The 13,055-nt window shown below is 39.9% G+C and overlaps 1 protein-coding gene across 2 annotated transcripts in view; it reads right to left on the bottom strand.

The window, feature by feature from the left end:
• The window catches only part of kif15 (kinesin family member 15), a 76,810-nt gene extending 64,055 nt beyond the window's left edge, over positions 1-12,755 (bottom strand). For both annotated transcript variants that reach the window (XM_078539604.1, XM_078539603.1), the window contains exons 1-5: positions 12,614-12,755; positions 6,286-6,322; positions 4,078-4,264; positions 1,947-2,023; positions 177-214 (exon numbers count right to left, since the gene is read on the bottom strand). In XM_078539604.1, coding sequence (XP_078395730.1) covers positions 177-214; positions 1,947-2,023; positions 4,078-4,264; positions 6,286-6,322; positions 12,614-12,632 — 358 coding nt within the window. In that variant the 5' untranslated portion in view covers positions 12,633-12,755. The remainder of the gene's footprint in view (positions 1-176; positions 215-1,946; positions 2,024-4,077; positions 4,265-6,285; positions 6,323-12,613) is intronic.
• Positions 12,756-13,055: the final 300 nt, after the last annotated feature.

Below are 13,055 nucleotides of genomic sequence, written 5' to 3'. Positions count from 1 at the left end.
TAGGATGATTTTTGTATACTATACCCAATATTAGGTTAAATTGGCAACTACAGATTTTCCAGATGCAATGTCTCTCACTGAATCAAAGCTTCCTAACTATTGGTCCATCAGGTTTTTCATCATCTGACAGATTAAGCAATTAAAATATAAAGAAGAGTTTAAAATTGTGTACATACCCAACATTGTGAACGTCTTCCCTGAACCAGTCTGTCCACTAGAAAAAGAAATATCATTTTTCGTAAGTCACTCTTCACAATGTTGACTTTAATGCAATATTTTGGGTGGGTGAGAGTAAACGAGTGAGAAACTTTAAAGACAGACTAAAAATTTAGTCAGCCTTCCTTGTTCAGTAGAACAACCTGAAAATTAATACCTACTTCATCATATTCCACTGAACATTCATTTTTAAACAAGCACTTGAAAAATTACTCCTCTTTCAGATTAAAAAAAAGAGACATACATGGTCTCAAAAGGAAGTCAGAGTTGGGACAGCAAAAAGGTGGCTGAGATAGGATGGATTGAGGCCTTGAAGTAATTTAAAGGCCAAATATTTGAACTTAATACGCTGTGGAACAGGAGCCAATGTAGTGTTGCAAAAATGGGAGTGATGGGCAAAAAAAGCTTGGAGCACGACAAGAATCAGACAGCTTCATTTTGAACAAATTAGATGCACAGTGTGGATAAACAAAAGATAGCAAGGAAACTATTGTATTTAGAGATGAGAAGAACAAGGATAAGGTTTTCAGCAGTGGCAATGGAGCAATATTGTGGATATGGAAGAAAGTGCTCTTGACAAGAGCAAGGATGTGGTGTTTGGGGTTCAGCTGAAGTTGAATACGATGTCAAAAGTTACACATGGTCATATTCAGCTTGAGCAAAAACCAAAGAAAGGGTTAAATCAGCACCAAAGCAGAAAATCTTGTTCCAGGTTGCAAAAAAATGGTTTCATCAAACCAACATTCAGCTGAAAAATTGTGACACATTGAACTTGCAGTCTGGTAGCACTGAGATGTTTATGTGGTGGAGAATTAAAGCTAAATGTCATCAGCAGTACCTACAGAAGCCTGCAGATGATGTTTAAGGGGCAGCATATACTTGAGAAAGGAAAGGGTAAATCCTTTGTGTTCCATGAGGAAGGGAACTGAAGCTATCAGCAGAGATGTGCTGACCACATTTAGATGGTTAGAAGTGGAAACCATGCAAAAGCAGTCCAAAGCAGTTCGGCAACTTGATAGTCTTGATAGAAAAGGACATGATCAGTGCGTTGAACTTTGCAGAAAGACTGAGGAGGACATGGTCCATGGTCACAGTCACAAAGGATGTCATTCGTGAGGATCTCGGTCAAACAATATCAGTTTGTGACATTGACAGAAGCTGGACTGGAGATTCTGTAGAGATGGGCTTGAAGCTGGCAGTCAATGACATTGTGAGCTCCAAGGGCCTCGAGCATAACAATCTGTTACTTTAAACCTGCAACATCACACAACAACTTTGTCCAGTTTACAATATAGGATAGGCATGTTATGAAATGCAAAAAAATGATGGTTCTCAGGAATACCATCCAAAGAACATTTGATGCATTCACAAAGCACACAAATAACACACCTCTTACAACAGATATCCTCAGTGTACCAATGCCAATTTGGTACCAACTGGTATTAAATCAGCACAGGTGTGCGCTGCAGGCACATACCTATTGGTAACACCATTGGGAACGCCAAAATACATATTATCAACACGGCATCATGATTTCTGACTGGAATCAAATTTAACATCAAAAATTAAAAGCTTTAATCCATGGAGACAGAAATTGAAGGAACTCCAGCAACCTCCTTGATATCCTATTTCACCACTTCATTGTAATTTAAAAACTATGCAGAAACACCCTTACAACTCTTTTTAACAAACAAATTATTTCATTGTAAAATAATTTACAAAATACTTACTAAGCAAAAATGGTACCATTGTATCCGTTCATGCAAGACTCAATGATGCCCCGAGCCACGGCTGAAAATACGGCTTCCTGCAGAATGGAGGGTAAGAAAATGCATATTTAATCAACATTTTCCAGGCACATGGATCATTTTACAACACTGTGCATTCTTCTTATTTATGTATTATTAAAACATCACCGACTAAATTGTCACAACCTCAAAACCAAGTAAATATTTATCCCTCAACACCTGAAAACTGGTTATCACCAGATTGTTGTTTGTGGGGCCTGGCTATTGCATGACCCCATGTTGCAAAAGCAACAAACAACAATTTTTAAAAAGTACTTCACTCATTGGGATTCCTGGGATGAGGAGGCCATCTACAAGGAAAGGTCGGACAGGTTGGGTCTGTATCCATTGGAGTTTAGAAAAATAAAGAAACATACAAGATCCAGAGGGGACTTGACAAAGTGGACACTGAAAGGATGTTTCTCCTTGTGGGAGAGAGCAGAAGTAGGGGACATAGTTTAAAAATAAAGAGTCTCCCATTTAAGACAGAGATGAGAAGAATTTTTTTCTCTCAAGGGTTGAGTCTGTGGAACTCTTCCCCAGAGAGCGGTAGAGGCGGGTCAACGAATATTTTTAAGGTGCTAGACCGATTAGACAGGAACCCAAGGGTATAGTGGATAGGCAGGAAAGTGGCGTTGAGGCCACATCAGATCAGTCATGATCTTATTGGATGGCGGAGCAGGGTCAAGGGGCTGAATGGCCTACACCTGCTCCTAATTCATATGTCCGTATGGCTGTAAAACACTGAACATTCTCAGGTCGTGAAAGGTGCTATACAAATGCAAGCCTCAGTTTTTTTTTGAAACGTAGTAAAATAGTTAACAGCATTCCCACCTTTCACCTAAAGAGGCCTACCCAAAGGTGCCCATGTTTGAATTCAGCTATTATGATGGTGATCATGGTATGGGAGCTTATGGAGCAGAGAATTCATCAGCCGATTTAAAAAAAAACAAAGGGAAAAGATACCGCAAAAATATATCAGCGAGAAACATCAGTGCAACCTTTAAGTCTGGCAGTCAAAGCATACTGTGCATTTTTTTTTAAATCATGCCAACACAAAAAAGGACACCTAAATGCCAGTTCTGTCTCTACTAGATATTTTCCTATTTCTGGCTCTTTAATGAATAAATGTAAACTAATTAAGTTGAAATTTTACATGTAGATATAACACAAGTTTGAACTGAGTCTTTATCAGAATTTGTGAGCAAAAACTAAAAAAGAAAGCAGTACAATTAATGCAATATGATGTTTACCACTATCTTTCAGAACACATCACAGGTATGTATCTGCTGCCTGCCAAGCCAGTGGCGTTTCCCTCCTTCTCTCTTTGGAATTTTGAATTGTTACTTATATTACTGCTGTACATATTCATATTTCCAAACATATTAAAGCAGAAAATAAAACTCAACTTGCAAAGCATTTGCTACATGCCAAACCAACATTACACATTTTTGGTCATATCCCAGACTTTAGACTGTATAGGAGTTATAGCATGTTGCAATGTATATTGATTCTGCAATGTCCATTTTTTGGCTGTAGGAAAAGCTGGATTAGTAGCATAGTGCAATACCATCCTTAAGCATGCTGACATGCGTTATAAGATTGAACAGGTTTAAAAAACACCCATAAAATGCACAGAAAGAGAGGACACAATATTGTGGTTCAATACTCTACTCCATATTGAGATGTGGGTAGTAATTGTCCACATACAGCGTTTCTGACCTCAGCAATGCTATCATAGGCTGAAATAAAGTCAATGTTTGGTAGTAGCTGATAAAATACAGAGTGCGTGGGTGGAGCAAAAGAATAACCATATAAATTGAAAAAAATCAACACTGATTACTCACCAACATTGCTATGGTCAGGTCAATTGCAACCAAAGCATGTAATCAGCAACCTACCTGGCCCCTCAGTCAGGAGAAGCAACAAGACATGGGTCAGGGGTGGTAAAAGAACTCAATAAAAAATTTGGAGGAATCAATCATGCTTCCTCTCTATATTTGTCCACAACACTGCATTAAAATAGATATCTGCTCACTGTAGAATACCAAGTTTCATCTTATTTCTACTGTACCTGAGTAGTGTCCATATCAGCCACATGATCATATGTAAAAATCTTGGGTTCAGGTTTTGAACTGAGACAGATAGTATTTGATGAGGTAACTGCCAAACACAGCCCTTGGTCTCCATCAGTAAACAATTCTGTTTTCTTTGCTGGCGGTCGCACTCTCACATAGACCTTGATGGAATCTCCTTCAGCACTGCAGTGACAAAACTTCAGATCAAACAGCATCCTCCAATTCAACTATTGCCAACAGCACAGTGATCCGACAGTCCCCCTGATATTGCCAAACCACATTTAGTTTGGGTTTCAGCTTTTGCTGATTTAAGAACAAATTGGAATGAAAATGGTTTTAAAAATCAAAGCACAAGGACATAATTTCAATTATGCACTGAATGGAAGGAACGTGACAAAATGAAAAAAAAAAGTTGCTCATTGTCTAATTAAAGTTTCAGTCCAGTGAGCAGCTCATTTGCTCAGTGTACAAATGGACAGCTCTGTGCAATGCTGAGCCATACAGTCCAGGAAAAACCCAAGTTCAATTGCCAATCTGGCCTCATCAAATTAGTAATAAGCTCATTAAAATTAGACAGATTTCCCTCAGTGAAAGGGCTGGAGAGGGTTGGGGGTAAAACATGTCTTAATAAAGTTATCCAGAATCCCTGTTCAGCCTGCAAGCGTGACTCCAAACATCCGTACACCTACCATTTTAATTATCCACCCATTGTCTTTGGCCTCTTACACTGTTCTAATGAAATCCAACATAATCTCAAACAACAGCAGCTCAACTTTCAATTTGGCATTTTAGATCCTACTGGACTCATTAGAATCATAGAATGCACACAAGGAGACCATTTGGCTCATTGAGTCCATGCTGGCTCTCTGCAAAAGCAATTTTAGTTAGTCCCACTCAACAGCCATTTCCGTGACCCTGCTAATTTTTTCCTTAAGGTGCTTACTTAATTCTTTGAAAGGTATAATCAAATCTTCCTCCACTTCAGGCAGTGCTTTCCAATTCCACTCACTGCATAAAAAAAGTTCCTCCTCACATCACACTTTCATTCTATGTCCTCATATTCTTTCCCCTTCTGCCCATGGGAACAGTACCTCTCCATCTATTTTGTCTAGACCTTACATGATTTTGAACAACTCTATCAAATCTCCCATCAACCTTCTCTTCTCTAAGGGGTACCATCTGAGCTTCTCCAATCTATCCGAGTAACTGAAGTCCCTCATCCCTGGAGACATTTCTCGCAAATCTTTTCTCTAAAGTCTCCACATGATCCCTGAAGTGTGTTGCCCAGAATTGGACACAATACTCCAGTTGAGACCAAACCAGTGTTTTATAAAGGTTCATCATAAGTTCTTTGCTTTTATACTCTATGCATCAAACTCAGGATCCCATGTGCTTTTTCTAAAATACTTCTCAACCCCTCCTGCCACTTACAACCATTTGTGCATATATACCCCCAGGTCTCTGCTCCTGTACCTCCTTTAGATTTGTACCTGTTAGTTTATATTACCTCTCCTCATTCTTTCTGCCAAAATGTATAAAGTCACATTTCTATGTTAAATTGTATCTCAACACAGTTTCACAATTTCAGGTCATAACCTTTGCCCCATTCTTTCAATAGCATCTGTGCTATCCCCATTTACACCTCTTCTGGATCCATCTTTTGTTTCTTTACTTATCCCATTACTATCTCCTTTTACCTTGCACCATCATCCCATTTGCCGTTCAATCTCTCCCGTTTTCCATTCTAGTACAGACCTTCCCTTTTGTTCTTTCCTCCCCTTTCCCCACTTCTGTACTTACTTAAACCCTGTTGCATTTCTAACTTTTTCCAGTTCTGACGCAGGCTTTCAGTCCTGAAACATTATCTCTATTTCTCTTTCCTGACCTGAGTATTTCCAACATTTTCTGTTATTATTTCAAATTTCCAGCATCTACAGTATTTTGTTTTTGTCTTCATAAAGTTAGTTCATGAATCAGCCTAGGGTGCCAAGTAAGGGAAATACAACCACTATAGAGCAATTGTCTTCTTCCCCAGTTATAGTGGACATTGTATGAAAATTTCTCTTCATTTAGATCCTACTGACAATGCAACACTGACAACAGCAACTCAATTTAAAAGATTAAATGAACAGGTGTATGATATGCAAGCCACTGTGGTTTCTCCCCATGACACTGCGTTGTTTAATTCAAAAATAATTTCTTACCTTGGTGACTGGACGGAAGGCAGATCAACGGCATCCCCTGAAGAAACACATAAGTTGGCTGTAACTTTGTGAAGATTATTACAAAACAAACCACAGTATTTTGTCCCACTTCATCACCAGGAGTTTAGCAAAATTTTATATAGGGCTGGCCCAGACAACGCCAACTACTGAGTTCCACTTTACTGGTCTGTCTTTTTTTTTTAAGTTTTCTGCCCTCACTTGGTGAAGCTTTCTAATGAAAATAATGTCTTCTCAGGCTTTACTGGGGGGGGGGTTGGGGTTTTATATTAAAGTATTTCACTCTTCTCCCTCCACTCCTGATCTACTGATGGGTAACTGCGGAGACAAGAAATTTGGTGTCAAGTTGTGAACCATTTCCCACCCAACAAATATTTCCTTCAAAAAATATCCAAAATGAGCTTTCAAAAAAAAGACTTCATAAAAGGATTGTAGCTGAAGTTCAAAAGGGCTGCTTTAGTTTCAATGGGAGGAAGTGTAGAACTAGAATTTAGAAATTTAAAATACTATGACTTTTAGTAAGTTGTTAATTCATTATATTATTTGTAATAATAGATTAAAACAGTAACTGCTGTAAAATCCATCTTGAGCACTGTCCAGCTCTGTTCATCAAGGTAAACAAGTGACATTCAGACACTGGAATCAGATGATACAGAATTTCAAGGTTGACCTCGACTGTAAAATGTCAGGTTATTGGGAAAAGATGGACTAATTTGGGCATTTAGCACGGAAACAAAGAATCCAAGGGGTGAGCTTATAGAGGCAATCAAGACAGTTAAAGCATTAAGTGGGTAAAATTAGAATCATTACATCTCCTTTTAAAGACAAATGGAAAAGGGAAGTATCCAATTTTAGAAAAGCAGATTTTGAAGGGTCAGTTAAAGAAACTGGACTGGGCAGCACCGCGAGAGGGAAAAGCAGGGTAAGTTACACCAGAAGAATAGAACAAGGAGCCACAGAGCTCCCTCTATATTAATCTCAAAACAGATCAACACCCAGAAAAAATTACTAGCAGGAAATCAACCAGCCAATTTTCTGCATGTGGGTCTGTAAAATAATTTTTTAAAACTAGTACATCAGGAAGTATTTCACACAAAGATGATCAGCATGTGGAATGTAAAAACCCTGCAATCATTTAGGAAACAATTAGAACCAGCAGAAGGTATAATACAAGGTCTTTCTGAATTAATGAACTAGATGAGACACATTGCTACCCTCAACTGTAATTATCCTGCATTCACTCCAACTACCTATCTATCTGGTTTCAAAATATTGAAAATTCCACAAGTGCAGCGACAGGATTACCCAAATTAAAAAGGTAGTTAATCCATTCACAGGGATGTTTTTTTTAAAAATTGCTGCAACTAACAAATTAAATAAACTTCACATAAAACCGTTAAGCATGTCCAAGAAGCGTTTTCAAAGGAAAATGGCAATTTCTCTTGGAGAAAATACTAAACAAACATATTCTATTACTCTCAGCATCCATTCAGCTTAGAATAGTCCAGCAGAAAGCAGGCCATTCAACCCATTCAGTCTACCCTCCTGTACAACCAATAGGAGAAAGTAACATCCAATTGGCCCAGACAGGCTCCAATCAATCTGAAACAGCATGCAGTCCCACACTCCAACTACAAGGAATTTCCTGAAATGGACAAGCGGGACCATTTCTAAGCTGTCTTTTATATCAGTCCACCAGCATCCTGAGTTCCTGTGGATTGCTTGTCCAATAGTTCCACATATTAATCCAATATTGTTTGAGACCATTCAAAATTTTTTTTAGCTCTCTCTAATACTTCAGGAACAAGCTTTTCCCTCAACCCAACACATCATTTCTAATTTTCATTTTCTCAATTTTTTGCCCACATCTACCCTTTACTTCCTGCTTTTCCCTGTAGCAGTGCTGCCCAGTCCATTTTCTTTGACTGGCCCTTCAAAATTGGGTTTTCTAAAAGTGGATACTTCCCTTTTCCATTTGTTTTTAGGGGAGGCAGAGGGATGACCCAAGAAACTACAGGCAACAGAGCTGGATATTTGTTATGGGTAAAGAGTTGGGAGGTACTTGGAAAGAGGGAATAACGAAACAACAAAAGCTTACACTTGTCTAGAATCTTTAGCCCAAAGCTTATCCCAAGGTGTTTCACAGATAGGAAAGTGTGAGAGAAGCCAGGGAGAGGTATTACAAATAGGTCTGCCATTGATGTTTCATATTATTCCTCTGCAAACTATCAGGCTTCCTCAATTATAAAGGACATTAGCCAGTGTGCAATCTGCATCTTTTACAGTCTTAGGTAGTATTAACAAAATTAATTGGAATTATCATGGCGTATGAAATAAATTATTGAAATTTGTGATCACCATTCAACTTTGTTTTCCAAATAAAATCTCAACATATCTATTCAGCAGTTTCACTTTTCCTGGTAGATGTGAATGATTTCCAAAGTGCACCTTTGCATATCAGTAGCCATCAATTATAATTATCAAAAGTTGCAAATGTTCCAAACTCTTCGAGAGCACAAGTAAACCTTGTGCAGACTTACACAAACAATACAATGCTCAGACTTTTGTTTCAACGTGTAGCATTTTAAAATCAAACTTATTTTGCAACAGCATAATTTCATTGGCCTTTAATTCCTTCAAGTGAAGGGGCATCCAGCAGGTAAAGTACAGTCTCACTAAAATTTCAACTCTGTTTTAACCCTAGGATTGTCCAAGATGCAGAAAACAGAAATGACTGATTAAAAGCAGGGACTGGAGGTGGAAAATTTGGTTAGCATGCATTTAGGATCTCATGCTGCCACCATTTAAAAATATAGGCGAAGATACTTCTGTATTGTCACATGATTATTGTATAAAAGATAGCATTCAAAAGAGATTTAGACCGATTAAAGAGACGAGTTTAGGAATGGCATTTTAGTATGGGTATAAAATGCAAAATAATGCACTGAAATTTGTACAGAATATTCCTTTTGAATGCTGTAACTAATCCCATTGCTCGAGTCCATGCACCAACTTAATATGCAGGGAAAAGGATAAAAGTCAGTCCCTTTTATGCATTGGAAACATAGGAGCAAGATTGGATTATTTCAAACACACAGGACTTCTGCATATTTATTTCATCAAATTGTCTTACTGATATAGCTTTTAATGCAACATTTCGTTGCAATATTTAAGCCAGGTGGATTTTGATCATGCACATACAGTTATCTTCCAGACAGCGTCAGGGACACTTAAGTCCACTCTCCAACATAATGTTCCTGGTGCTCTCTCACATCTTCCTGCCTGCCTCTCACCATGAGGCCATTGTGCTCCAAGATGGAAAAAGTCATGAGCAACACCAACCTTCTCATTTACGATAACTCAAAACCATCAGGAAAGCATTTAAAAACTACTCCAGCCGTTCTGGGAAACAGCAGCTCACATTCATGCAACTGGTATCAACCTACTAACCAAATGGACGGAATAGTGGGATTCATGCAGCATAAAGAAATACCAGCAACATCACAGAGCTAACAACAGAGGTTCCTGGTTTTGACTTGCATCAACTGAATCCATACAAGGCATGAATAATTTCCCATTATTTTTGTATTTATTTTTTCACGGGATGAGTGTCGCTAGCAAGGCCAGCATTTGCTGAGCATCCCAATTGCCCTTGAGGTGGTGGTGATGAGTTGCCTTCTTGAACCACTGCAGTCTATGTGGTATAGGGACACCCACACTGCTGTTAGCAATCCAGGATTTTGATCCAGCGACACTGAAGGAACGGCGATATATTTCCAAGTCAGGGTGGTGAGTGGCTTGCAGGGGAACTTGCAGGTGGTGGCATTCCCATGCATCTTCTGCCCTTGTCTTTCTAGGTGGCAGAGGTTGCAGATTTGGAAGGCGCTGCTGAAGGCAGCTTGACGTGTTGCTGCACCATAAGAAGATGGGGCATGGCCCAAAGCATGATTTTGGTCACGAGTCCCAAACCACAGAACACATCATATCAACCTGCCCACTGAGATCCGTTGTGGGTGACACCTCATTTCTCCATTCAACGTTTCAAGAGAGCATCAAATGGACAAACTAGATATCCCATTATAAGCATTCGCCATCACACCAAAAGTAGTGGTAGTACTTCAACACTATGTACAAATGTCCCTGGGGCTTGTGTTTATCAAGTGGGCTAAGCCACAACAGTTTGATATTTGTTCAGACACAATGGCCCATAAATTGCCACAAATAAAGGCAAAGCTAATGCCTCTCTCCATCGTTTAAGTGCAAAGCCTGCGTGGTTAAATATGGGAATCAAGCTGCTGCTATCCGAGATGCACCCCTCTGCAGTTAGCTTTGTAAAAACATCATCTCACTGTTTGCCTCGCCATTCAAATGCACTGATTTGTGTGAAGTTGCTGCATTTGCCTGCTACGTACAGTCTAAACATGCCGCAGAAAGTTATGACTTGCCCATTTCACTAATGTCCTTTAGGGAAGGAAATCTACTGTCCTTACCCAGCCTCGCCGACATGAGGCTCCAGATCCATAGTAATGTGACTAACTCTTAGTTGTCCTCTGAAATGGCCTAGCAAGCCTCTGAGTTCAAGGGAAATTAGGGATGGGGAACAAATGCTGGCCTTGCCAGTGGCACCCACATCCATGAAAGAATACATTTGAAAAAAACTTTTTAAGTGCCTTTTTATCAATGCGATGTGTTCATTGCTGCTGGTCAACTTCCCTGGTACTGAAAATGAACCAATACAATTGTGCAGTCTCATTCCTTGAGACTTGATTTGTTGGACATTTTAAAAATGTAAAATTTTTACATTAAAAGTCTTGTCTTTTTTCTCCCACTCTAAATCCAATCTTTCTCTATTTCCCTTTCTGTACCTGATTTGACATTGAATTTCCTCAAATTTCTCCCCCCTCTCAGTTCTTGTGTTTATGCACGATCATTCAATCTGATTAGTAAGGAGATAGAGTTATTTGCCCTGTTCACTCATGTCCCAGATCACGCCCACACTGTGTTGGTCATTAGCTTGTACATTCAGCAACATGCCATGTAAAAATTTAAAGTTAAATGTGCCAAGGACAAGTCTAACTGATGGCAAATGCCATTAGATGGTCTGCCACAGTAAATTATGGGCTATGCCAGATCAGGTCAACCAGTCAAACACATTGCTGGACATTAGAGTTTAAAGGAGATATGGAGAGCCAAACATCAAGTGCAGGAGCAATATAAACCAATCCGAAAGCAGTGATCATTTAGCTTTATTTTCAAGTGCAGGCTCTTACTCAATGTTGAACAAATCTGGATCTGATCTTTATTATAGAAGCTGTCCATTACCACCGGAATCCCAGAAATAGTGCACAGAATAACTGTGGAAAGTAATCACAAAACACCAACAAACTGACTACCAAAGTCAATTTGAAGCGCTGACCTTAATCACAGGACTTGATTAAGGGCTGATTTTTCAATTATATCGTGTTTTATGACTGGCTGGTGAATTTTGTTTTGGCAACGCTCCTGTGAACGGCCTAGGAGGCTATAATGAACTTATTTAAGACACTGGTTAGGCCTCAGCTGGAGTATTTTGTGCAGTTCTGGACATCACACTACAGGAAGGCTGTGAACGCATTGGAGAGAGTGCAGAAGAGGTTTATGAGAATGGTTCCAAGGATGAGAAGCTTCAGTTATGAGGAAAGATTATAGAAGTTAGGGTTGTTTTCCTTGGAGAGGAGAAGGCTGAGAGGAGATTTGACAGAAGTTTTCAAAATCACGAGGCATCTAGACAGAGTAGATAGGGAGAAACTGTTCCCGCTTGTAAACGGATCGACAACCAGAAGGCACAGTTTTAAAGTGTTTTGCAAAATAAGCAAATGCAAGTTGAGAATAAACTTTTTCACTCAGCCAGTAGTTAGGGTTTGGAATATACAGCCTAGAAGTGTGGGGGAGGCAGACTCAATTGAGGCATTCAAGTGGGCATTGGATTAGTATCTAAATAGAATCAATGTGCCGCGTTACGAGAAAAAGGGCAGGGGATTGTCACTAAGTTAAAATGCTCAGAGAGCCAGTGCAAACACGATGGGCCAAACGGCCTCCTTCTGCACCGTAACAATTCTGCGATACGGCGATAAAGGCGCTACACAAATGCAAGCTGTTTTAGGTTGACATTATTTTTGCGTGGTGGGCGGAGGGTGAATTTTCCCAGGGTTTCAGCGCTTTTCTGGGGCCAAGTTTATAGATGAATTCCTGTCACGGCAACAACAACCGGGGACGGGAGAGGGAGAAGCTGCTGCAAACAAAGGGAGAGGAAGGCAGATCAAACACTAACCTTTACCAGCTGGAGACATTTGTCCCGTCTTTTTATGTTTAAAAACCCAAACGAATAAAAACGGGACGCTTTTTGATTTTTTTTTTAAACGAATAAAAACACTTGAGATTTTTCACTTTCTCGCTGTAAACATTGCTCTAAAATGGCGGCCTCCGGTTTGGTTTAAATTTAGGCGCCAGCCAGAGGGGTCACGTGGTTGCGGATGGGGACCCGGTGGGTGGGGGTGTGGCAGGCGCGAAGCATATGACATTTTCTGACGTTTCGCCAGAGTCACGTCGTGCCAGGCGGAGCGGGCCATGAGCGAAGTACGTGATTGTATCTGACGTGTGGTCCGCGAGTCACGTCGTACGTCGTACGTCGAGGGGCGGGGTCGATAAGGAAGCGTCGTGGGAAGAATCGCCCGTGATACCGCGGCGGGGGAGGGCCATGCGCGGAGCACGTG

Source organism: Cetorhinus maximus, chromosome 3 (assembly GCF_964194155.1).
Source record: "Cetorhinus maximus chromosome 3, sCetMax3.hap1.1, whole genome shotgun sequence".
NCBI classification, from domain to species: domain Eukaryota; kingdom Metazoa; phylum Chordata; class Chondrichthyes; order Lamniformes; family Cetorhinidae; genus Cetorhinus; species Cetorhinus maximus.
This window is presented reverse-complemented; position numbering and strand designations above follow the sequence as displayed.